The 24408-nt window shown below is 42.3% G+C and overlaps 1 protein-coding gene across 1 annotated transcript in view; it reads left to right on the top strand.

Annotated features, from left to right (window-relative positions):
• Nucleotides 1-202: 202 nt before the first annotated feature.
• TSHR (thyroid stimulating hormone receptor) overlaps nt 203-24408 on the top strand; it is an 83042-nt gene continuing 58836 nt past the window's right edge. Inside the window, exons 1-2 of the mRNA XM_063440487.1 lie at nt 203-402; nt 2550-2850. Of these exons, the coding sequence (XP_063296557.1) occupies nt 2678-2850 (173 nt within the window). The 5' untranslated portion in view covers nt 203-402; nt 2550-2677. The remainder of the gene's footprint in view (nt 403-2549; nt 2851-24408) is intronic.

Below are 24408 nucleotides of genomic sequence, written 5' to 3' on the forward strand. Positions count from 1 at the left end.
GCATGTAGTTATAGATATCACCGACAGAGGGCACTGCAGCACCACTTTCAACCATGCCATTCTTGAGGTCTAAGACTTGGCTCATAAGAGACCTTTCTGGCCTCCTGAGACAGCAGTGGGGTGGGAGGTGATGTTTGTGTGGAAAAAAAAAAAAAAAAAGCAACTTGAGTTTTTAAGTAGCACTTGAATTGCTGCAATGAATTCTGAAGTACCTGCAGTGATAACCAGGCAGAGGAGACACTCTTCGCTTGCAAAGCATACAGGAGCATCAGGGGTGGTAAAATAGGCCAGGGTCCACATTCCCCAATCTACAGTCTGAGCAAAGCAACAGAAGGAAAGTTTCACATCCCCACAGCCTGTCTGGATACACTGGAGAGGGACCTGCGGGAAATGCTGGAAACAGTAAGTGATCGATCAACATCCATAGAGTGAATTTCTTTTTTACAGTTTGTGTTTTAGAAGTTCAGAAATAATAGCTTTAATTTAAATAATGGGAATTTAATTTAAGAACAGAAGAGATACAGTTCTTACAAAATTAACAATATAATATAATTATATATACAGTTCCAGCATAAGCTAAGTTGTGTTGTGTACATAGGAGTTTTCTAGAGTTAGAACAGTCCGTAAGACATACAGATAAGGACATTTCAAGTTTATAGTTAATAAAAGTGTAAAATCTCAATTTTAGGCAAGATATAAATATATTTACGTGGCCATGAATGTTTTCTTCTGCAGACTGCATACATAACTACTAAATATTTTCTGGAGTTCTACAGGGCTTCTGGTTATCGGATTAATTTGGCTTGAACTCTGCAATAAAATTGGCAAGTGGAAATCCATGCCAACTTCAAATGAAGCCTGTAGCGCTGCTTAGACTTGGCACGGAACCCTGCAGTTATTACGTTTATTCTATACTTAATATTAAAGAAAATAGCTCTGCATAAACCGAAGATAGAACTCTGCAGAAACTTCTCATAGAACCCTACAGCTCTCTATACACCAACCACTGGAGCCAACAGTTCTCCGTCCACTGAACTCTGTAAATGGATTCTGCAGTTCTCAAAACAATAAACCTTGTCCTATTCCATAAACGTTACACTGAGATGAAGTGTACTTAATTAACTAAACTTTTCAAGATCTCATGCACACTAATATATAGCCTCTGCATTTATCAATGTTGATCTCAAATGGTTCAAATCACAGTATAATCGATGTAGTTTACCGAGAATAACACAAAATTGTAATGAAATGAAAACTGAATTTTAAAATGTAGGCAAAAGGTGTTGATTTGGCAAAAATTCTCAAAACACATTTATGTTCATAGCTGTGATATCTTTCTGTACATTTTGCAATTTGTGTTTGGTTCACTACTGCTCAGTGTTTAATGAATACAAACTTAATGTGATCACGATGGGAAAATTGCAAAACTGTTTGTTTTTTTATGTTTTAGGGCTTTTTGTTACTTCCAAGTCCTCGATTTAATTTTGTTGTAATAGTGCAGTCATAAGAGAAACCATCATTATAATTTATTTATTTAGATTTTCTGTAATGTTAAATGTTATAGTTTGCTTATTTAGCGCAATAAATGGATGATTTAGTCTGTATATGTTTCTTGTTTTATCATTGACTGTTCTAATCATAAAACAGCCGCATTTTAAATAATACCATAAACAAGCAGATTTCAAGTTCAATGCTGACCAATAAATAAATTAATACCATAAAAAATACACACTAAACTTAATCTGTTAACACAATAAAAATCTGGATTTTTTTTAGTTAATATAAACTAAGTCTAACATTTTAGTAGTTAATTTGTGAAAAATAGAGGCTGAAAAAATGTTTTGTTGAAGCTGTGTTGTCACAAGGAAGGCATAAAAATACTAAGTATTTTTACAGTCTAATCAGTCAAATATAAGTTGCTAATTTCAAATACACTCAATGGGTTGTACTGAACTGCATTTTGAGTGTAGTTCCCCATCACCTCTATGGAGAGCTTCCTAATGTGAATTGTAATTACCAACACTCAAATCCAGGTTTGGTGAAATTATATGAGTTTCCAGTTTTAATAGCTGCATTCTGTGGAAAGACAGTTAGTGATAACCATTAGTATACAGTGTCATACTCCCAAACCAGGGGGATCCTACACTGTAATCAAAAGGTTTGCCTGTACATTGGGTCTGTATTCAGCTGCACGTACATATGTAAACCAGCTGTAAACCATGTAAATTATAACTTAAGAAGGAAATTTATCAAATATTGAAACATAGAATGTGACGGCAGATAGGAACCATTCGGCCCATTTTTGCCCAATTTTCTAAATACTTTCATTAGTCCCTGGCCTCATCTTAAATCCAGGATAGCCTTATGCCTCATGGCAAAAACAGCTGCTGTTCTGGGGCAAATAACTATAAAAAGGTCCAATCACTAAGGAAACCAATAGAATGTATCTGAACATTTAGCAGTTTGCACCAATGATTACTGCTCCGAAGAACTTGGAATCTATATTGTGTTGGACAACTCATTATCAAATATTTTTTTGTGATTTACAGGAGCTCTGTAAACTTAGTTGTCTTAACCAGTAATACTTGGTGGCCAGTGCATCACCCTTTGATGATCCAGTCCATTTGTACGTCCATCCAAGACATGTGAAGCTGGCGTTACTCTCTTTCTGCCTGCAATGCCCGTAGAGATGCCCTGGTGGTGCTGGTTCCTCTTTTCCTTGCTGCTTTTTCCACCAATCTCTGCAACCTCATGCCCCAATGGCTGTGAATGCACAGACGACATGAGCTACAAGATCACATGTACAGATCTGCAAGTTTTGCCGGAGCTCCCCCCCAACACCGAAACTCTGTGAGTAATCCCCAGAAATAGTGTCATATCAACCTTGCTCTCTTATTCCACAGTATTTAGCAAGACGTATTAATTACTGGTTATCACTGCTGCATGTATACGTTTATAACACAGAAATATAAGATGGATTGTCATTAATTAGGTTGCATTATCTAACAGAGGATGATCCACATTCACAATGCCAGTGTTTGTGTTTTTGCCCCAAAAAATAATGAATTTTGCAGAATAGTTAAATGAATTGCAAATATTTTTTCAAAAAGTCCAAGCCGGAAAGAGAGATCAGTTGGGACGTTTTTTCCATCTTGACCATTTTGGCAAAAAATGTAGCATTTATTTATAAATTCACCACAATGCACTGTTTAAAGAATAAACCCTATTGCTGAAGAGTGATGTGCGATACCGACCTGTTTGGCTGCAGTAGGGTTAATTACTGCTATAATTTTTTTTTGGCTAGATGGAGACATATCCTAACTAGAGCCACAGAGGTTGCATAGTTCTGTAACTCTTAGAAAAGATTTGTCTCAGAAACTGCTTTTATCCATGTTAACTGCTGCTCATTAACCCACCTGCCGGCTGACAGCTCACACCCAGGTTTTAAAGGAAATGTGTGGTTTCAATGAGAAATATCTCTGCAGTCAGGAGGGTGGGTATTGTTGTTTTTTTTTTTTTGTGCTATAAGGTATGTTAGGTGAGTTTGCTTTCCATACGAATTACCATTTAACAGGGCACAGGACTACTTTTCAGCCGTAACCTGCATGGTTAATTTACAGTAATATGCTATCTCAGGTATTACTCCTCTGGTAGACTAACACAACGGTGACTGGTCACAACAGGCTTAATTCATGTCAATTGGAAAACCACGGGGATTGTAGATGTTACAATTATGAGAATAACAAAGGTGGCCATCCAAACGAACCCCAGTATCCTCGTTCCTTCTCCAACTTTAATTTTCTTCATAACATCGTATAACGACTTTCACAGCCGTATAACTTACATCACTGTCCCCATTACTACGTTGATTGGCACTTCTCATAGCTGTATACTACATATAACTGTCCTCATCATTCCATACACTGATACTTCTCATAACTGTAAACCTCATATAAATGTCCTCATTATTTCATACAATAATACTTCTCATCAATGTCCCCATCACTGTGTACAATGGCATCTTCTTCTACTCCTCACTAACAGCACAACATGGTGTCTATCAAAGGTTTGTATGTCATGGCTCCTTTTGATTGACATAGCTACATTCCTCCTTCTGACATTTCCCCACCTAAAATGGTACCTTGTCACAGCTATTTGCCTCCTGTCACGGTTCCCATGACTGCTTTTTATGGTACCTTTCGCAGCTATTTAACTCCTGTCAGTTACTTGTGTATCTTACCTACTATTTGTATTATTATTTTGGCAACATCAAAAACAAGAATGGTTAGAGAAGGGGTGCATGTAACATAACTTTTAGTAGCAGTGCAATAAACATCGAAATATACCAGCTCGAAGTAACTTGTGAAACACTTACCAAGTTATTCACTAGAATGAGAATTCAGAGTGAATTTCAAATCTAAAGGATTAGTCCAACCACCATAACCACTAGAGCCCAGTGCAGTGGTTATGATGGTAGAAGTATCCTGGTGCCATTCCCAGGTAATGGGGCAAACTATTTTACTGCTCAGGAGCCAAATATTTTATAGAACTAACAGCAGTGGGGTTAAACTCTGTATGCGCAGCGTTTCATAGCAAAAAGCTTTACATACAGACTCCAGGCACCATGACCATTTTAAATCACTTAGGTCATGGTGCTTGAAGTTAACCTTTTATAGTCAAAATAAGCAAACTGGAAAGATTCTGAGCTATGATTTACATGTGACTGCTCTAGTCTTAAATCTGAAATTCACTTTGAATTATTTCTTTAGTAAATAACAGTTTATACCTTTATAAAGTAAGAATTGTGCCAAAATATATCTTGGATATAACTCTAACAATCAGGAAGGATCTATAGAATAAACTGTAGGGCTAAACATTTGTCCTACAGGTCTCTTTTGAAACGTAATAACCAAACCCATCTAGCATCGAATGAAAGGAAGGAGTATTCACATTGTGGTCCCATCAATCCGAGGAAAACCTATGTTTATCAGATTGATAATCCATAATTTTTTCATAAACTCTAGTTTGTGCTATAGGATCACGTAAAGTATAAAAATATGATCTCGATAAATAAATGAATGAAGTAAGCATATGGTATATGATTTTTGTTTGGTGGAGAATTGCAGGCAAACAGAAATCAAAGGTGATAGCATGCGATAAACAGTATATGGTAAGGTAACTGCAGTCATTTCTTTGTTTTATTAAGGCTTTTATTAAGTTTGAACAGTGTAGCCTCTTATTTTTCGTTTTGCAAAAAGTGTAGATTTCAATCAAAATTGAAACTTTAATTAATTAATCTGGTTACACCCTGTAGCGGGCCTGCTAGCAACCGGGCTGGTTGTCCCTGCTCAGCCATGTCCTTCCCTAAAAGTAAGTCAGTTAGAATACAGAGAGACCCATTTCCCACCCAGTAACCGGACGACACACAGTCCTGGAGGTACTACAACAACAACAACTTTATTGGTCACACTCAGCTATATTTTTCCCCATCACACAGAAAGACAATGTCCCCTCCCAGGGGTCGTATAACGGATCCGGAATCCCAGTCCCTTTGTCCTCAGTTCCCTCCACTTAGTGTCCCCTCCCAGGGTTCTCCTGTCGGAAACGGAACTCCAATCCCTTTGTCCGATGTTCCCACCACCCATCCTTAGGGTTCCCGCCTCCGAGGACAGGGGCCTTTATCCCATGAGCCTCTGTACCTGGGAGCCCCAGCGCGGTAAAGCTCCTCCTGGACTTCCAGTTACAGACAGCCGGCTAAACCACCATTGTCCCCCAAGAGTGTCCCCACCAATCTCAGGGACCCCCAGAACGGTAACCGCCACGAACAGCCTCCGTTCGCAGGGTACCTGGGTGTAACCAGACAAGGGAAGCGTCTCCTTTCGGGACACAAATGCTTCCCCTGGTTGCCGCCCATCTATACCAACGGCAGCCACATAGGGGAGCACTCTTTAATTACTTCCCTTGCAGTTTCATACTTATGTTGCAAGTTGTCATCATTCTAATTGATTGTTGCGATCATTCCAAGGGGCACTGGGGAGGACCTCGTTCAGGAACAGAATGAGGTGGGCAGCAATTCGCTAAAGCCACATTCTAAATGAGTTGTAGGGGTGGTCCCCATTCGGGAGGTGAATGCATTCCCTTCGTGTAGAACATTCATAAGAAAAATACACCAAATATAATATAGCAATTCACGAACAGGCAGAGGTCCCGCCACACACCCCATTGGCTTTCAAGCAGGCAACAGGTTATGTTACTTCCTGGTTTCATTAGCTCAATGCAGCTGACCTCAAGAGGTAGCAATTGCCCAGAGCACCTGACTAACAATATATGTCTTGGTGTTACGCTACTAGGGGTGATTTGGTTTGGAACTCAACTGCAGCTTGTAATCTCCCTAATTACAATAGTGAAGAAATGGAGAATCCTTAAGTATCAATACTGTAGCTTTAAGAAAAGAGAGAATCACTAGTAACTTGATTCAACCGAAGTTTTAATAAGTGTTAAACCTTTATGAATTGCATTTAGGCAATAATCCAATAAGAAGAAGTGCAAGTAATCAACCACAAAGTTCATTATTAAGTATTTCTTCAGAGATGCATTAAGTAACATTAGTTCATGAGAATAATCTTCAATAGGAACAATAATCAAGTAGCTAAGAATATTTGCAAAGCAAGAACAGTTCATAGTGAATAAGCATGATGGGAGTTGTCCTTCATGAGATTAGTAACTTGAAGCACTGAATGTAATTGCAAAGCAAGAAACAGTTCATAGTGAATAAGCATGATGGGAGTTGTCCTTCATGAGATTAGTAACTTGAAGCACTGAATGTAATTGCAAAGCAAGAAACAGTTCATAGTGAATAAGCATGATGGGAGTTGTCCTTCATGAGATTAGTAACTTGTAGCAATGAAGATTTGAGTAAGCAAGCATTAGTTCATTAATACATGATATTGCAGACAAATAGCCGAAAGATATACTTAAGGTTAATATGGGTAGTCCTCCAATAGTCCAAAGATATGGTCCACTTGTAAAGTAGCAAAGTATCCGTTCTCCAGTAATCCTTTATGGCATGCAGCAATCCTTGCATTTGCTCAAAGGCTGGAACGGCTTGTCTGAGCTTGTGGAGAGGCAAGTCCGGTGGAAGTAGATCCCAATAGCTGAGCCTGTGGAGCCCGCGGTCTCGCGGAGGCAGCTCACACAATCAATCACCAAACACCCTCCCTCTGGCCCAGTCTCCCTAAATACCGTCAGAGCTGTGTCAGAGGGGGGCGGGTCCGGCTCCTCACAGCTGAGTGCCGAACCCGGAAGTGTTACTCCATGACAGGACGCCTGTCAGGATCGGGTCAGGGATCCAACACGCAGAGTACAAAGAGTAGCAGATACGTATACCGGTCCTTAGAATGGCCGGACTTAACGTATAACTACGATAGAATGGTCAGAGACAAGCCGAGGTCAAGGGAACGAGAAGACAGGTAAGCGAGAGACAAGCCGGGTCAAGGATAACAGAAAGACAGGAGAGTAAATACCAAAGCCGGGTCGGAACCAAAAGACAAGAGAATAACAAAGCACTGTGTGACTAGGCGGACTAGAACCACGACAGGGCAATGAGTAAATGAGATAGCCACTGTTAAGTATGCTGGTTAGGGAGAGAAGACACGCCTCCGGCGAGTCCTGATTCGTCTCCACTGATTTGAGTGACAGGATGTTCCGGGTTGGCGTCATGACGTCGGCCTCTGAGCCTCCTGCTATAAAAGGAAGTGGATCCCTCGCGGCCGGCGTTAGCAAGACCGGGTGAACCGCGAGGAACCGAGGAGACATGCCGTCCGGACGGATAAACTTCTAAGTCTCTACCTCTCTTAGAGGTAGAGGCTTCAGGTACCCTGACAACGCCCCACCTAAGGAGCACTCTCCGGGTGCTATTACCTCGGTTTATGAGGGTACCTCCTGTGAAAGGCAGTAATCAACTTTGATGCATGTATGTCAGAGGAATTCTCCCATGTGTTATTTTCTTCTCCATAACCCTTCCATTTAATAAGGTATTGTAAGTTACCTCTATGAAGTCTGGAGTCAAGAAATTTCTCTATTTCATATTCCAATTCTCCTTGTACTTCAATTGGGTCAGGCTTCCACAATTGTTCCCTATGGAAGGGATCTGGGAGAAAAGACTTTAGGAGTGAAACATGAAAAACAGGATGCAATTTAAGTGATGGGGGAAGTTTAAATTTTACAGCATTTTCATTAACAATGGATTAAATTTGAAAAGGTCCAAGAAAAAGAGGACTTAGTTTCTTAGAAGGACGGTTAGTAGAAATATTTTTTGAAGATAGCCAAACAGTGTCACCAAATTTTATATTTAGGAGGAGCTCGCCTTTTAATATCATAATTCTTTTTATATAACGACATAGAACTTTCGAGGTTTTTCTTAAATTGCTTGAACAATGAAGACATTTCCATATTTTGAGAAGAAACCATTGGATTAGAAGTTGTCTTGGGAACTTCAGGGAATAAGGAGGGATGGAATCCATAATTTGAAAAGAATGGCGTCATTTTGGTGCTTGTATGTATGGAATTATTATAGGCAAATTCAGCCATGGGTAACCAATTACTCCAGTCATCTTGTAAATACGTACAATAACAACGAAGGTATTGTTCCAGACATTGATTGACTCGTTCTGTTTGGCCATTTGTTTGCGGATGGTATGCTGAAGAAAGTTTACGTTGGATTTGAAGTGAAGAACACATTTCCTTCCAAAAACGTGAAGTAAATTGAGAACCTCTGTCTGAGAATATTTCTTCAGGAAATCCATGTAATTTGATTATATTGTCAATGAAAACTTTGGAAAGTTCAGAGGATAAGGGTAACTTTGTCAAAGGAATGATATATGACATTTTTGTGAAACGGTCTACGACAACAAGCATGGTGGTGTATTTCTGAGAAGGAGGGAGTTCCACCATAAAGTCCATGGAAATAGACTGCCAAGGTCTTTCAGGTACTGGCAATCCAGTCAATAATCCATAAGGAAGATGACGTTCCACTTTGTACCTTTGACATACTGGACAAGACTTAGCATAGGATTTAATGGCTTTGTCTTGACGAGGCCACCAATATTGTCTAGTAGAGAGTTCAGGTGTCTTTTTTATTCCAGGATGTCCAGCAAGGGGAGAATTATGAATTCATTTTAAGAGGTTCTTTCGGAGTTTTGGAGGAATGTAAATTCTATTTTTGAAATAAAAGATTCCATCTTTTTTGAACAATTTAGGAGTAGAAGGTAGTTCAAGTTCCTTGTAAGATAATTGTTTCAGTTCATCCAATATAGTAGTTGTAAGTCCAATAATTTTATCGTTCGATAATATTGAAAAGGTTTTCTTTTCTGAAGCAGGATTAAATGGAATTCTGGAAAGAACATCAGCTTTTTTGTTACGTGATCCAGGTCTTAATTGTTCTTGACTTAAATGAAGTGTAGGAATCTGTGGGAGACAATTATCCTTACAATATTCTGAGTCAAAGGTGAGAGAGAAGGGAGTCCAACGAATGAAGGGGTTATGAGTTTGTAACCAGTTGATTCCTAAGATGATTAGAAAAAGAGGAGATTTTATTATATCAAAAACAAGAAATTCTGAATGGTTATTATTGACAATTGTCCTGATAGGAATTGTTTCATTTTTTATAGGACCAGAGGGAATTAAAGATCCATCAATAACTCTGATGGAGACAAAAGATGCTTTTTTCATAAAAGGAATTTTATTGGTTTGCAACAAACGAAGAATCTATGAATATCCCTGTAGCTCCAGAATCAATAACAGCTTCAGTCTTGATTCTTTCTTTGTCCCATTGTAAAATTAAAGGTACAGCAAACTGATGAGAACAGGAAGAGGGAAGAGTTTTCAGAATTGAGGTATTAATTTTAAGCCTTCCTTCCTTAGCGCATTTTAGAAAAGGACATTCTTGTAAAAGATGTTCCTTAGAAGCACAGTACATACAGAGATTTACATTTCTTCTTCTTGTTTTTTCTTCAATAGATAAAGGTCCCCTGAAACCCAACTTCCATAGCTTCACTTGGTTGCAAGGGTTTATTAGACATGCGTAAAGGTGGATTGGGTTTTTTCCAAAATGAATTAGAGAGAGCCTTTTCAGCTTTTCGTTCTCTGATTCTTCTATCTATACTGATAGAGAGTTGAATTAATGTATCAAGCGTTGGGGAAAGAATGGTTCTAGATAATTAATCTTTAATTGTTTCAGACAATCTTAAACTGAACTGATTACGTAGAGCTATCTCATTCCATTGAGTTTCTGAAGCCCATCTTTTAAATTCAGCTATATAATCCTCCACAGGACGATTTCTTTGTTGTAATAATCTAATAGTAATTTCAGCAGTAGTTTGTTTATTAGGGTCCTCATATAGTAGTGACATTGCTTCAACAAAATTATCCAAAGAATCCAAAATAGGATCTTCATTTTCCATAAATATATGCGCCCAGGACATGGGTTCACCCCTTAAATAGGAAATCATTGAACAGACTTTAATCCTGTCTGTGGGGTACGCCCTAGGTTTAAGAGTAAACAACAATTTGCATGAATTCAAAAATTCTCTATATTTAGAGCGATCTCCATAAAATTTTTCAGGATTGCAGACAGCAGGGTCACTTGAAGAATGTGTAACTTTATTTTGCATTTCTCTGATATAAGAAAGAAGTCTCTCATTAGCAATTTGCAAATCCTGCATGCCTTGTGTGAGTATTTCAACTCTATGGGTTAATGAGGTAATTTGGGAATTCACTTCTGCTGGTTCCATTTTTTAGGCTTGGTGATTCTGTTACGCTACTAGGGGTGATTTGGTTTGGAACTCAACTGCAGTTTGTAATCTCCCTAATTACAATAGTGAAGAAATGGAGAATCCTTAAGTTTCAATACTGTAGCTTTAAGAAAAGAGAAAATCACTGGTAACTTGATTCAACCAAAGTTTTAATACGTGTTAAACTTAAACGAATTGCATTTAGGCAATAATCTAATAAGAAGAAGTGCAAGTAATCAACAACACAAAGTTCATTATTAAGTATTTCTTCAGAGATGCATTAAGTAACATTAGTTCATGAGAATAATCTTCAATAGGAACAATAATCAAGTAGCTAAGAATATTTGCAAAGCAAGAACAGTTCATAGTGAATAAGCATGATGGGAGTTGTCCTTCATGAGATTAGTAACTTAAAGCACTGAATGTAATTGCAAAGCAAGAAACAGTTCGTAGTGAATAAGCATGATGGGAGTTATCCTTCATGAGATTAGTAACTTGAAGCAATGAAGGTTTGAGTAAGCAAGCATTAGTCCATTAATAAATGATATTGCAGACAATTAGCTGAAAGATATACTTAAGGTTAATATGGGTAGTCCTCCAATAGTTCAGAGATATGGTCCACTTGTAAAGTAGCAAAGTATCCGTTCTCCTGTAATCCTTTATGGCATGTAGCAATCCTTGCATTTGCTCAAAGGCTGGGACGGCTTGTCTGAGCTTGTGAAGAGGTAAGTCTGGTGGAAGTAGCTCTCAGTAGCTGAGCCTGTGGAGCCCGCGGTCTCGCGGAGGCAGCTCACACATTAGCAGGGGCGGACTGACCCGCGCGGAACAGGAGTTTCTGTTTCCTGTACCCGGCCGGACTGACAGGAAGGTGCACGAGTGTGCACCTTCCTATCACTCCGGCCGGGCACCGCGGACCGAAGAGCAGCTCGGCCACGCTACAGGGGAGGGGGTAAGAACAAAGAGGGAGGGGGGGGTAAGAACAAAGAGGGGGGGGTAAGAACAAAGAGGGAGGGGAGGGGGGTAAGAACAAAGAGGGAGGGGGTAAGAACAAAGAGGGAGGGGGTGTAAGAAGAAAGAGGGGGTTAAGAAGAAAGAGGGGGTAAGAAGAGAAAGGGAGGGGGGTAAGAAGAGAAAGGGAGTGGGGTAAGAAGAGAAAGGGAGGGGGTAAGAAGAGAAAGGGAGGGGGGTAAGAAGAGAAAGGAAAGGGGGGGTAAGAAGAGGGGAGAGTAAGAAGAGGGGGTAAGAAGAGGGGGGAGGGGAGTAAGAAGAGGGGGGAGTAAGAAGAGGGAGGAGTAAGAAGAGGTGGGAGTAAGAAGGGGGAGTAAGAAGAGGGGGAGGGGGGAGTAAGAAGAGGGGGAGAGTAAGAAGGGGGGTAAGAAGAGAGTGATGGGGGAGTAAGAAGAGGGGGGAGTAAGAAGGGGGGTAAGAAGAGGGGGAGGGGGTAAGAAGAGGGGGAGGGGGGGTAAGAGGAGGGCAATTGCCCCCTCCCCTGTCCGCAGGCACCGTGCGGGCAGCCGGCAGGGGAGGGAGGAAGAGAGGACCCGGGAGCTCAGCCTTCAGCTCCTCTGGGTCCTTCTTGCGCGAGCACAGATCGTTGCCGCGGTTACCACGGCAACGTTACGGCTCTTGCGAGAGTAAACTCTAGCCCTGGAGCTACGGGCTAGAGTTCACTCTCAACACTGTGACCACCAACACTGCCCCCACACACCATACACATTCACACACTGCCCCCCATACACCCACACACACCATACACATTTACACACATTGCCTCACACACACACACATACACTGCCCACCCATACACACACAGCCCCCCATACTAACATTGCCACACACATACACAGCCCCCTCATACACACATTGCCCCACACACCCTACACATTCACACACTACACCCCCTCACACACACAACCTTTCACACACACTGCACCCCTTACACATTGCACCACTGCTCCTATACCCTACTACAGCCTCATATCCCAGCAGACCCCAGATAAGTTGTCAAACTGTTCTTAAACGGTTTGACTACTTACTCTGAAAGGGGGGCCCGGCCCTCCTGGCACCATAACGACTACACAGAGCAGTAGTGGTTATTGTGCATGGATTATTTCTTTAAATAATCAACAAGTGCCCCAGTAGCCAGCAAGCCAGCCAGCCCACAGGCTGGCCAGTAGCCAGCCAGCCAGCCCACAGGCCACCAGTTAGGCTTACAGCCAGCAAGCCCACAGCCTGCCAACCGCAGCCAGCAAGCCACAGCCTGCCAGCCAGCAAGTCACAGCCAGCAAGCCACAGCCTGCCAGCCACAGCCAGCAAGCCAACAGCCTGCCAGCCGCAGCCAGCAAGCCCACAGCCTGCCGGCAGTAGCCAGCAAGCCCACAGCCTGCCAGCAAGCCCACAGCCTGCCAGCCGCAGCCAGTAAGCCCACAGCCTTCCAGCAAGCCCACAGACTGCCACCCAGCAACAGTAATTAAGGTAAGAGGAGCCAACTTGGCCTAGGTATCAGCGAGCTATGTTGTGTTGCTATATTGTGAATAGGAACCAGAGTGTTGGAGAGACCCCCCCTCCAGGCCCCTTTAGACTCTATTGTAGTCTCTAATGGGACCTGGAGGAAATTATTTCTAACACACTCTCTAAAGGACACTGAGATAGCCTCTGCTAGAATGCTCCCCCCCTCCATGGCCCATTAGCCCTCAATTGTAGTCTCTACTGTGGCCTGGAGGCGACTGTTTCCATCAGGGACACTGAGATGGCCTCTGTTAGAAAGACCCCCTTCCAAGCCTATTAGACTCCATTGTAGTCTCTTATAGGGCCTGGAGGGGATTCTTTCTAACACACTCTCTAAAGGACACTGAGATAGCCTCTGCTATAAAGACCCCCCTCCATGGCCCATTAGCCCTCAATTGTAGTCTCTACTGGGGCCTCGAAGGGATTATTGCACTTTTGTTCCTTGTGTCTAAAGATTGTGTAGGGTGTGGCTGGAGGCGGGACATGGGTGGCGCTTGCTGCGGAGTATGGGTGGGGCCTGTAAGGGGGCCCTTGATTTATTTTGCCCGGGGGCCCTGAGGGTTCTCAGTCCGCCCCTGCACATTAGCTCACACAATCAATCACCAAGCACCCTCTCTCTGTCCCAGTCTCCCTAAATACCGTCAGGGCCGTGTCAGAGGGGGGCGGGATCCGGCTCCTCACCGCTGTGTGCCGAACCCGGAAGTGTTACTCCATGACAATTGGAAAGACTGTGATTGAACAGCCACAGAAAGTCTGGGCAGGGTTAGAAGGGGGAACCTTGTAAAGGCAGCAGACAAGAGAACTGCAGGTTTTACAAGCCGATTTTAGATATACTCTAATGAAAATTAAATGCATGCAAGCTTTCATTGGGGTTTTATCTACTAAACATTAATTTTTAAAAAATATTTTGTATTTGGGCAGTGTGGTGTCCCTTTAATGTAGTTGTTTGGGGAGTGTAGTCAGTCCCTGCAGGCTTTTTGCGATAAACACTGCAACACACTGCATGGAGACATCAAATGATCCCCATATTGATTCAATGCATCTATATGAGGAGATGCTGATTAGCCTGAGTGGTGTTTGACTCTACACCCCCACCCCCCCTCTCCCTCCCCCAGCCTCCTTGGCCGAGATCATCAGAATTGATGCTCTAAGCCAAAGCATTGTGATTGGCTGAGATCGTCACTTCTGATGATGTCAGCCAAGGTGATGGAGCAGGGTGGTGAAGCCAAACGCCACCCCAAATGGACGCCGGCCAATCAGCATCGGTAAAACCAGCGTCAGTGGACCTGAGCAGTGCTGGAAATAAGGTACGTTTATACTGTATTTAAGGGAGGTGGATTAGTGCTAATTGTGTTTTTAACACTATAAGGCCAGGAATACACGTTTGTGTTCCTTTAATAAATATGTGTTTCTGAGATCCGAAAAATATATTTAAATATAGATATTTACACAGATGTATTTACGCCCATCGTGAATCAGGTAGGGTTATTCACTAAACTGTGAATTGCTGAGAATTGGAATTCAAAGTTAATTTCAAAATTTAGGGCCACAATAGACTAAAACTAAATCGAAAAATTTTCCAGGTCGATTCTGTTTTCAGTTAGTCTATTTGGAATTTTGAATTCACTTTAAATATCCAGCAATTCTCAATTTAGTGGATAACGCTGTGTGAGTTTTCCTCTTGGATCCATGTCAGACGTTCTTACCTTCTTCCATTTGCAGCTGTCAGTCAGCATAGAGCGAGGAGGAAAAACAGAAAACTATCTATCACCTATCTGTTTAATTTTGGCATTTTTTTTTACACAATTTATTAAATGTATTATTTTTTTTTTCATCTGTTGCTTTCTTTTGCCAATGCAACGGATCGCATTGAATTTTTCCACTACTTTCAATCTGCGCGTCTTCTGAAATGGAAATTTCTGCGAAAATGTTCGGTATTTACTATGGAGATATCGTCACTTTTTAGATCGCTATAATAAATACAATTCAAATGACAGAAAGTAACCACTACTTTTATAGTTATGAAAAAAGACTAAAGTCCATCAAATTCAACCTGTTGATTCGAAAGAAGGCAAAAAAAAAAAAAACAATTGTTGCAATTTCCAATTAAGCCACACAAGGGTGAAAAATAAATCCTTCCTGACTCCATAATGGCAAACAGATTTCTCCTTGGATCAACAATGTAACTATGCCAACACAATTCAAATAATCATAGAATTTAACCGTCCAGAACACTTTGATAAATATCCCAGAATGTTGCTGATTCTTATTCTCCACTGCCATTGCAATGTGTATTCTGACTGTGCCTGCACTTAGCAGGACGGTGACATAGATAGCTACATCTTTAATATAAATTTAAAAGAAAAGCACAAGTTCTAATTGATTTTCAATGTTGTATTCAGTGGTGCAATTTCATAGAACTGACGGTTCCCATATCCCAGTCACGTACCTCTTACTACTCTAGCCCCCGTCTCATGACATACTACCCGTCATAGTTGTTGACGTCACACTACACCTTGTTTTATCTCCTGCAGTCCTGTTACGATAGGGGTCACAACCTAGCACCTTCTGTCACTGCCTCCTCACTCCGTAACATGTTTACTGTCACAGTCATGTGCATCCTGTCTCTGTCTACATCCCTCTTAGATGGCTTCATACATTCTGTCATTGTCGCACTCACTTCCTAACATGTCACCTTGTCACCTGTAACAGGTAGGTCCATCCTGACACCATACTCTTTCATAATGTTGAACCTGTCGCAGCCATGTCCTTTCTGTCAATGCCCCTTCCCTGACTTGGTTCCTGTTAGAGCTATGCATGATTTTCTTGGCACTTAGTTGTGGGTTTTGCGAACTGAAACAATTCCAGTGTTTGTGCTACTGGAGATCTAGCTGGCAACTCTCTGCTTTTCAGAGACTTGGATGAGGTTAACAGCTGGAAGATCTGTTCTGTTGGATTCTATGAATCCAGAAGGGACAGTGCAGGAATGTGTAGTTATTGTATGATCTCACATTGCTTCTTCGGGCCTCACAAGATGCTACAGTCTCTCTTCTCCCTGTACAGGAGTCTACTTCTTCTTTCCCTCTTCGTTGTTACCACTCTTCCCATTCCTCTTCTTCTCAGGAGCATCCCGTCTCCTTTACAGGTGTAGTCTGTTTCCCCATAGGTTCTGTACAGGTGACTATGCCCACACTCTGCCCCTTGCCGGACTCTTTTTCTGTCCAGCCTGGCTCTGGCAGGCTGCCCATTCTGCTCTCTCTGTATAGTAGACTACCTCCTCCTGTCAAGGCACATGTCTTTTTTGCCTTTATACAGGAGGTATTCCTTTTTACCCTCCTAAGGGCAGGATTCACCCCTTTAATTTCTCTGATTACTCAAGCCTGTTTTCCACGACCCTCAGGGGGTCCCCAAAACGCTTTATTGGCAGGACAAGATAAATATATACAGTATTATGCTCTGTATTATGGTACATTGGGGATGTGCCTCTCAGGCAGGTTTCTACCTGTCAAACTCTCTCTGCAGAATAAACTTTTTTCAAACCCCCTGTCTTTGCACTTATCCCCATCACCCCTCATCATTTTGTGCAGGAGTTTCTCCCCATCTCTATGCAGGGTTCTCTACAAGACCCTTTTAGCACCAAGAAATGTCCTTCTCTCCACTCTGTGTGCAGGAATCCCACTCGTCCTCTCTTTGTGCAGGAGATGCCCTTATTTAGGATCTCCCTCTCCCACTCTTTTGTATGCATGAGTCTTGTTTTTCCCAGTTTCTCCAGTATTTCCCAGTCTGCATATATCTCTGCCTCCCATTTTGCAGGGGGGAGGGGATTTACATCTTGAATGCACTTGGTAAGGAGTGTAACTGTTTGTTGTAAATGATGGGATAACCCTAATAGAATACAACTCTTAGCAAATATACATAAATAATGAATAAGTAAAAACTAATTTGCCTAAAAAATTATATTTGTGGGGGGCGGGGCCTGAAGCTCATGTCGACTGGACATGTGTTGGGTAAGCTCCAAGCATGTTCCTCAATTTAAGCCGATCATCCGTCCTGCACAGCACTGAGCGAGCACAGAGATATCTTGCAGCCCCATTCCCCACTGGCTCCCAGCACTTATCAGAGGTTACCTATGCTGCTGTACTTACGTGAAATCTGACTGCAAGATGGCGGTTGCGCCTTCACCACAGAATCACAAGCTCCCACAGTCTGAGAGAACAACTCATGACTGGGCTGCACAATACCTGAGGCGCTTGAAGAGGATCTTTGAGAACTTCTGGGTGTCTTTGGAGGAAAGCCACTTGTACCTCAGGAAGGTTAATGGAGGAGTGAGAGCAGGGAGGGGAGAGGGCCTACCTCGGGCAAAAAACCTTCACCAGAAAAAGTTCCTGCTACTACTAGCCCACCTGGGTCAACGGCCAACAGGAGTGAGACCCCAGTGCATCATCCACATATACAGAAGGTTACCCGCACTCAACGGCCCTACAACACCTGGGTCTTCTGTTATCCCCCTATGGGGAAGGACTTGGACTTTGAGAGCCCCAAAATCTGTGGTTTACTGATGCGTGCCGGGGTAATGGCTGGAGAGTCGCCCTAACCCGTACCTCCGATATGGCTACCTCCAACGACCTTCACATGCCTACCACAGTGAGCTTGACATGTCAGGGAAGTGGCCAAAACTTCACTTTTCCCACTTGGGCAATTTGCCAGTTCTTCTGTGGGGTCCCCTCTGGTGGTTGCCATTCTGACCCTCTAACTTAATTTATCAAATCATTGTTACATGTTAAACCAAGCTAGTTTTCCTTACTTTTGTTTATATATTCTTAGACCATCATATTGTTTTCAGCCTAATATAACATGATGCAGCTGTGATAGTGGGGATCCAGTGGCTACTATACTATGTTTTCCATGTGCCTACTTATGCCTTGCTAACTACGTACCTAGCTTTTGTTTATTAAGTGGACACATCCATTTAGCTTGAGTTCCAATATTATAACATCAATGAAAAATGTGCAGCATTACCAAATGCCATGCTATGTTGTTGATATGTGTATACATGCTGTTGTGGCATTATATGTGTGTTTGTCAATCCTTTGCACAATCAAAATAAATAATTATTTAAAAAAAATAAAAAATTATATTTGTATTTGTACCAACAACACATAGTACAGTGTATGCACTAGAAATAAATACAAATTAGGGGAATCTGTATGGAAGTAACTCATATTGTACATCACGGCAGTGCAGAATATGTTAGGGTCTTGAAAATAAGAATTAGAACATCATATCGAAGTAAAATCTCAATATAGAAACAAGTTAACCTGTGTCTTATAGACAGGGCCGCCATCAGAAATTGTGGGGCCCCTAACACAGCTCAAGGTCTGGGCCCCCGGGTGCCCGCCTCCAAGCCCCGCCTCCAAATCATGCCCACAGGAATACACACACACAGACACAAAAGGACACAGACACACACAGAAAGATACACACATACTAACAGACACTATAGATGTCACGAACATCAAATTTTCCGTTCGCGAATTTCCGCAAATGTTCGCGAACGGGCGAACCGGGCGAACCGCCATAGACTTCAATAGGCAGGCGAATTTTAAACCCACAGGGACTCTTTCTGGCCACAATAGTGATGGAAAGCTTCCGAATTAATCTAAAATGGATGCTGTCCCGGAGGTGGGAGGGTCTGGGAGGGAGGGTCTGCTGCTGATTGGCTGGAATGTGTCTGCTGACTGTGAGGTACAGGGTCAAAGTTTACTCAATGATGACGAATAAGTGGCGGACCGAACATCGCATATGTTCGCCCGCCGTGGCGAACGCGAACAAGCTATGTTCGCCCGGGAACTATTCGCCAGCGAACAGACACAAATACTGAAACAGACATACACACATATAGACACATACACAAGCATAAGGAGATGGAGATACAGAAACACACACACACACATACTGACATACAGACACACACACTGACGTACATACAGACGAACACACATACAGACAAACAGACATACATACTGACATACATACATACATAATGGCATATATACACATACATACAGACACACACACACACACACACACACAGATAGATATATACATACACAGATACATACAGACATACTGACATACACACACACAGACATACATGCATACTGACACACATACTGATAGATATATACATACATACATACTGACATACACACACACACACACACACACACACACAGAGAGACATACATAGATATCAGTCTCAGGGTACAGCCTAAGTGTACGCATGGGACCAGTGGTCTGTTTGCTACTGGTAAGAACTAATTAAAGAAACACTATAGCGTCAGGAATTCGAATATGTATTCCCAATGCTATAGTGCTTTAGTCATAGGAAAGCTAGTGCGCATGCATAGGCAATAGCCGTGCTGCACCATTCAGATGGTCTCTATGAGAACGGCATCGGTTTCAGCTGCTGGGTAAAACAGGGGTCACATGGCACCCAGATTACTTTATTGAGATGAAGTGGTCTGAGTGCCTATAGTGTTCCTTTAATCCCTTAAAATGGACACTTCAAGCGCCATAACCACTACAGCTTACTGAAGAGCTGGGTAGATATTCAGTTGGCTTTACAAAAACCTAGCACCAAAAACACACCCCATTTACCTGTGACATATTTGTCATTTAAGGGATTAAATTACCTGCAGCATTCCTACATGATCTCAGTTAGCTACTTGTTTCTGTATAGTAATTGTGAGAAAGGCCTCTTGAAATAAAGCTTCTCATACCAGTGCACGTCGGTGTTTACGTAGCAGTAGTGAGCCAAGCACATGGTGAAAACACTATAGAGCATCTACAATTGTGATACTATGAGTCGTGCTATGTTCCAGATGGATGGGTTTGTTGGGGTGCAGAGTAAAATGACCGTTTGTCTACATGTCATTTTATCCACTGGTTAAGCATAAACATTTATCATTTTTAAGCTTTTAAGTACATTTCAGAGTGCATTCAGAGAGTTCAACACAATAATATAAGGGGAAGACAGTAATAAAGCATTTTAAAGTTAAAATGAAAGCGTGACCCAACAAAAAAAAGCTTTACACTAACTAATACAGCTAAAATGAACAAAAATGTTGACTATATTTGTAGGAGTCCATGTATATGCTGGGATGTATTATATTCTAATCAGTTCTAAAAGGTGGGTAAGATTGACTATTTAAATATACAAACAATATAGCCCCTCTTGGACGAGTAATTGTTTCTACTGCTTTAGATAGTTTTCTAATCTTTTAGTAAGCTTGTATCAGGGCTCTCCGGTTCCTGTATGTCCCACTTGTCATTTTGCAACTACTCGATTGTTAGTCCACCTATTGCACAGAGCCACAGAATAAATAAAAATAATAATCTTAGGGCACATGCTTCAGGATTAGTGAATTATAAGGCAGTACCATTTCTTTTCCAATAGATGGCAGTAGACTGTTGGTGCTTTGCAGTAAAATATTGCCACTTTTCCACCTTACCAGTAGCCTGGGGGTAATTTAAAACCATAAAACATTATAATTTCAGACAGATTAGTAGATTTTGTATACTGCAAACCCATGAATTTAGGGTAGCAACAGTAAGCACAAAAACTGTTTTAATTTCCTATTCTACCCATGTGTTTTTTTTTTGTTTTTTTTTTGGTGTGTTATTGTTTCCAATAAGCAGCAAGCAGGTATCTCTGCCTGATATATCGCTCTGTCTAATGGAGTTTATAATTCCTCTGGGAGAATTTGGTCATGACTCAAATTATATATTTTAGAAGTAAGCTTTAACTAATCAAACTATTTCCTCCACGGGTTTCTATTATTTTGAATGTGAGGAAATAACTGTGGCTGGGGCCCTTGCCCAGTCGGAGAAGGTGCTGTTTAAACTTGGGGGTGTTTATTTGAGTCTGTCAGAGCTCCCCTGATTTCCCTGCACGGCTGGCTGATCTCTGCTCCTCTGCAGGCCTCAATCCTGAATAAGAGCATTGTCCGATACAAGAGCAGACTTCCCTTCTCTGAACGATGGGTCAGGAAGCATCTTTGTGTGCAGACATATGGTATAGCTTTCCTCACGTTTTTCCACATTGCTTCCTGTAAATCTTTTTGTTATTAAGTTACCTTTTTTATTTTCTAAATTGCCATTTCTAACAATTTCTTCTTCTTCTGTACTATCAATATCCTTACTTTTTTCGTCATCTGATGAGTGGGACAATCATCATGAAAAGGGAATGTACATGTCAAAGGAACGTACACCAAGTGTTTTTCTTTTTGTACTCAGTCATAATGGATCTATTTCTCAAAAAAAACTAAATGAATTAAATCTTTAAATAAGCTTTGTTTTATTTAGAGGGAAAACAAACTTTAAAATTGTGACAAAATATATTATATTTGTTAAAGTCGGGGGCGGAGCCGGGCTTACAAGCGGAGCAGACGTGCCAAGCCTGAGCTCCACAGAGTTTATCTGTTTTAGGGGTGATATCTCCCCATAAACAACAAGCGACTTACATGAAAAGGCATTCTCTGAGCTGGGGGACAAATACTGACCACGCCGACCTTCAAATCAAGTTCATACCCCACCGGAGACTGGGGCTCTCAGTTGCGGACTACTAGGCAGGGGAGACGCGGCCGATCTCCTCGCTCCTCAGACCCCGGAGCAGCTCTGCGGCACTCGCACTCCTACCCCCCCCCCCCATGACCAGCGGGGGATATCCTGGTCACCTCTAGACGTCCAGGTACTGACTACCGTACAGGCAGAGGGCCCCACACGGCAAACGGCCAAAGCACGGTCCACACCACACACCCAAGATGGCGTCTGCTCCACCATCAGACAAGCACAACCAACATGCGCCCCAGAGGCCATGCAGCATCGGCACAGAACTCACCCTAAGGCGCCTGGATGCAATCTTCCAAAACTTCTGTCGGAGGCTCAGGGAACGCACCCAAGCTACTGTGGCAGAGCAGCAGAGGGTTGCAGACAGCGGCAAACCGCCAAAAAAGAAAGCACCTCCTTCGGGCGATACCGCTACACAAGCTCCAAACCCTAGAGGCTCCTACACCAAGCGCCCATCGTTGCCGCGACTAACCACTCACCGACGACGGCGAAGCACAGCCAGACGCATTGCTAACCCCACAGGCAGGGCAGTCCGGATCCCGAAGCAGGCCCTGATCCCAGCACAAGGGGCACCAGCGATCGCACGGACCGGGGAAGATAAGCACAGCCTGACTCGCAGCACTAAGGCTCACTGGGACTCCCCAGAGGTCGCCCTGCTCTTACAGACACCCCTTCCAGCTATCAGACCTCTGCCCAAGCGGGGTACCGGCTGACACGGCTACACCATCAACGCACCAGCCCTCCTCAACGAGATGCAGGCAGGTCGGACGACTGGCGCACAAGCCCTACATACTCACACTACGGGACTCTCTCCGGCAGAAAACATTGATCTGACTTTACCTAGTACGCACCCCTAAAATGTATTTGTGCAGCATTTTATTATGTGTAAATTGTTTAGCACTCACAATATTCTTCCCACACTCGCACTGTGCATTGCAGTACGCATAGGCCATGATCCTAATTAGCCTGCTGCCTGCCTGGCAACTTACATGTTCAACTCTTACGTCTGTTCCTTCCCCTTCTTGCTTTATGTGCATAATCTGTGATGCCCAGACTAGTTTAAACACTGTTAAATTTCTTAACGTGCAACACAACTCTCACAACCTGAAAGTTTAAGCTACCAATATTTGCCTTGTAAAGTTACAGAATGTTCTACCTAGCTTGACTCCTCTTGTTTTCAAAAAAACAAATGTGCTGATAATGATTGCCATGATTATTGATAACCTTGTTTTATTCCTTCAGCCTGTATTTGCTGTTGTGGCAATATAAGCTTGTTTTGTTATTCTAAGCACAATAAAAATAAAGAATTTAAAAAAAAATATTTGTTAAAGTCATAACCATTTGTTTGAAATGGATTTTTTTTGTTGTTGTAAAGGTCGAGCATACATATATCCTAACATGTCAGATTATGGCCGCCTACACAGTGGCTTATGGAGGCAATATAAGATAGGACTTCGATATGTTGATCAGTAACTTTGGTGGGCATCTAAAGGAATTTGAAAACATGCATTAGAATGGAGCATAAACAAGAGTCATGCGTAGATCGTTTTTCCAAGAACAGAGGTAAAAACATAATTTGTGACATCTACGTGCGTGCATGCCAATGATTAAGGTAACCGTCCCTTGCAGGGGAGGCAAAGCTGAGATATTAGCAAACAGTAGCTCTAGCAAACATAATGTAATATTAGATATAACGAACCATGTCTGTAACGTGTAGCAAAGTATAATCAGTAGGTATTTCTCAATGGAAAATCCTGACAGTATTATTTTAAGCTAACCTGTCATCCTGTCATCATCTCCCTTAACTCCCCTCCCATCTCCAGGGTAACTCTTCACATACCAAGGTCTCATAGGGGGCATGTTTAGGGGTCAGTAAAATTAAGCCATATCTTGAGTTAGGCAATAAAAGTGCTAGGACGGTGAAAAAGAGAGGGAAGCCAAAAAATAAAATGGGGTGAGTGTGTGTGTGTGTGTGTGTGTGTGTGTGTGTGGGTGGGAGGGGGGGGTGGGGGGGGGGAGAGGTATAGAAGGAAAGGAAGGGGAGTGTGGATGACTAACGCCCGGTCCACCATGCCCCAGGGATCCCGTCCCAGGGTCATCCTTTCTTGTCCTGGTTGGCTCCAGCACAAGGGTTTTAGGTTGTGGCCAGAAGAACTTAATGTCTCCAGAAGTCAAGTGACATCTCAGAGTATACTTATCCCTTGTGGCCTTCAGATCCTCTAATTTTCTCGTGTCTTCTACCTCGTCTGCCCAGTGCCTGGGTGGGGGTGTGCATGGGGATCAGAACATGGGGATCACCATTTTTGCCCCATCAAGTAGTCTGTGCACCGCTGATCTCTTATATCCAGGTGTCGGCATTGTGGTATGGTTCAGAATGAAGGTTGCTGGCTCCATCTGTGGTTGTTCATCTGTCAAGTCACCAATCACTCTTCTGACCATTTCCCAAAACGGTGCTATCAAGGTGCATTCCTACCAGATA

The sequence above is a fragment of the Pelobates fuscus genome, chromosome 13 (genome assembly GCF_036172605.1).
Source record: "Pelobates fuscus isolate aPelFus1 chromosome 13, aPelFus1.pri, whole genome shotgun sequence".
Classification (NCBI taxonomy): Eukaryota; Metazoa; Chordata; class Amphibia; order Anura; family Pelobatidae; genus Pelobates; species Pelobates fuscus.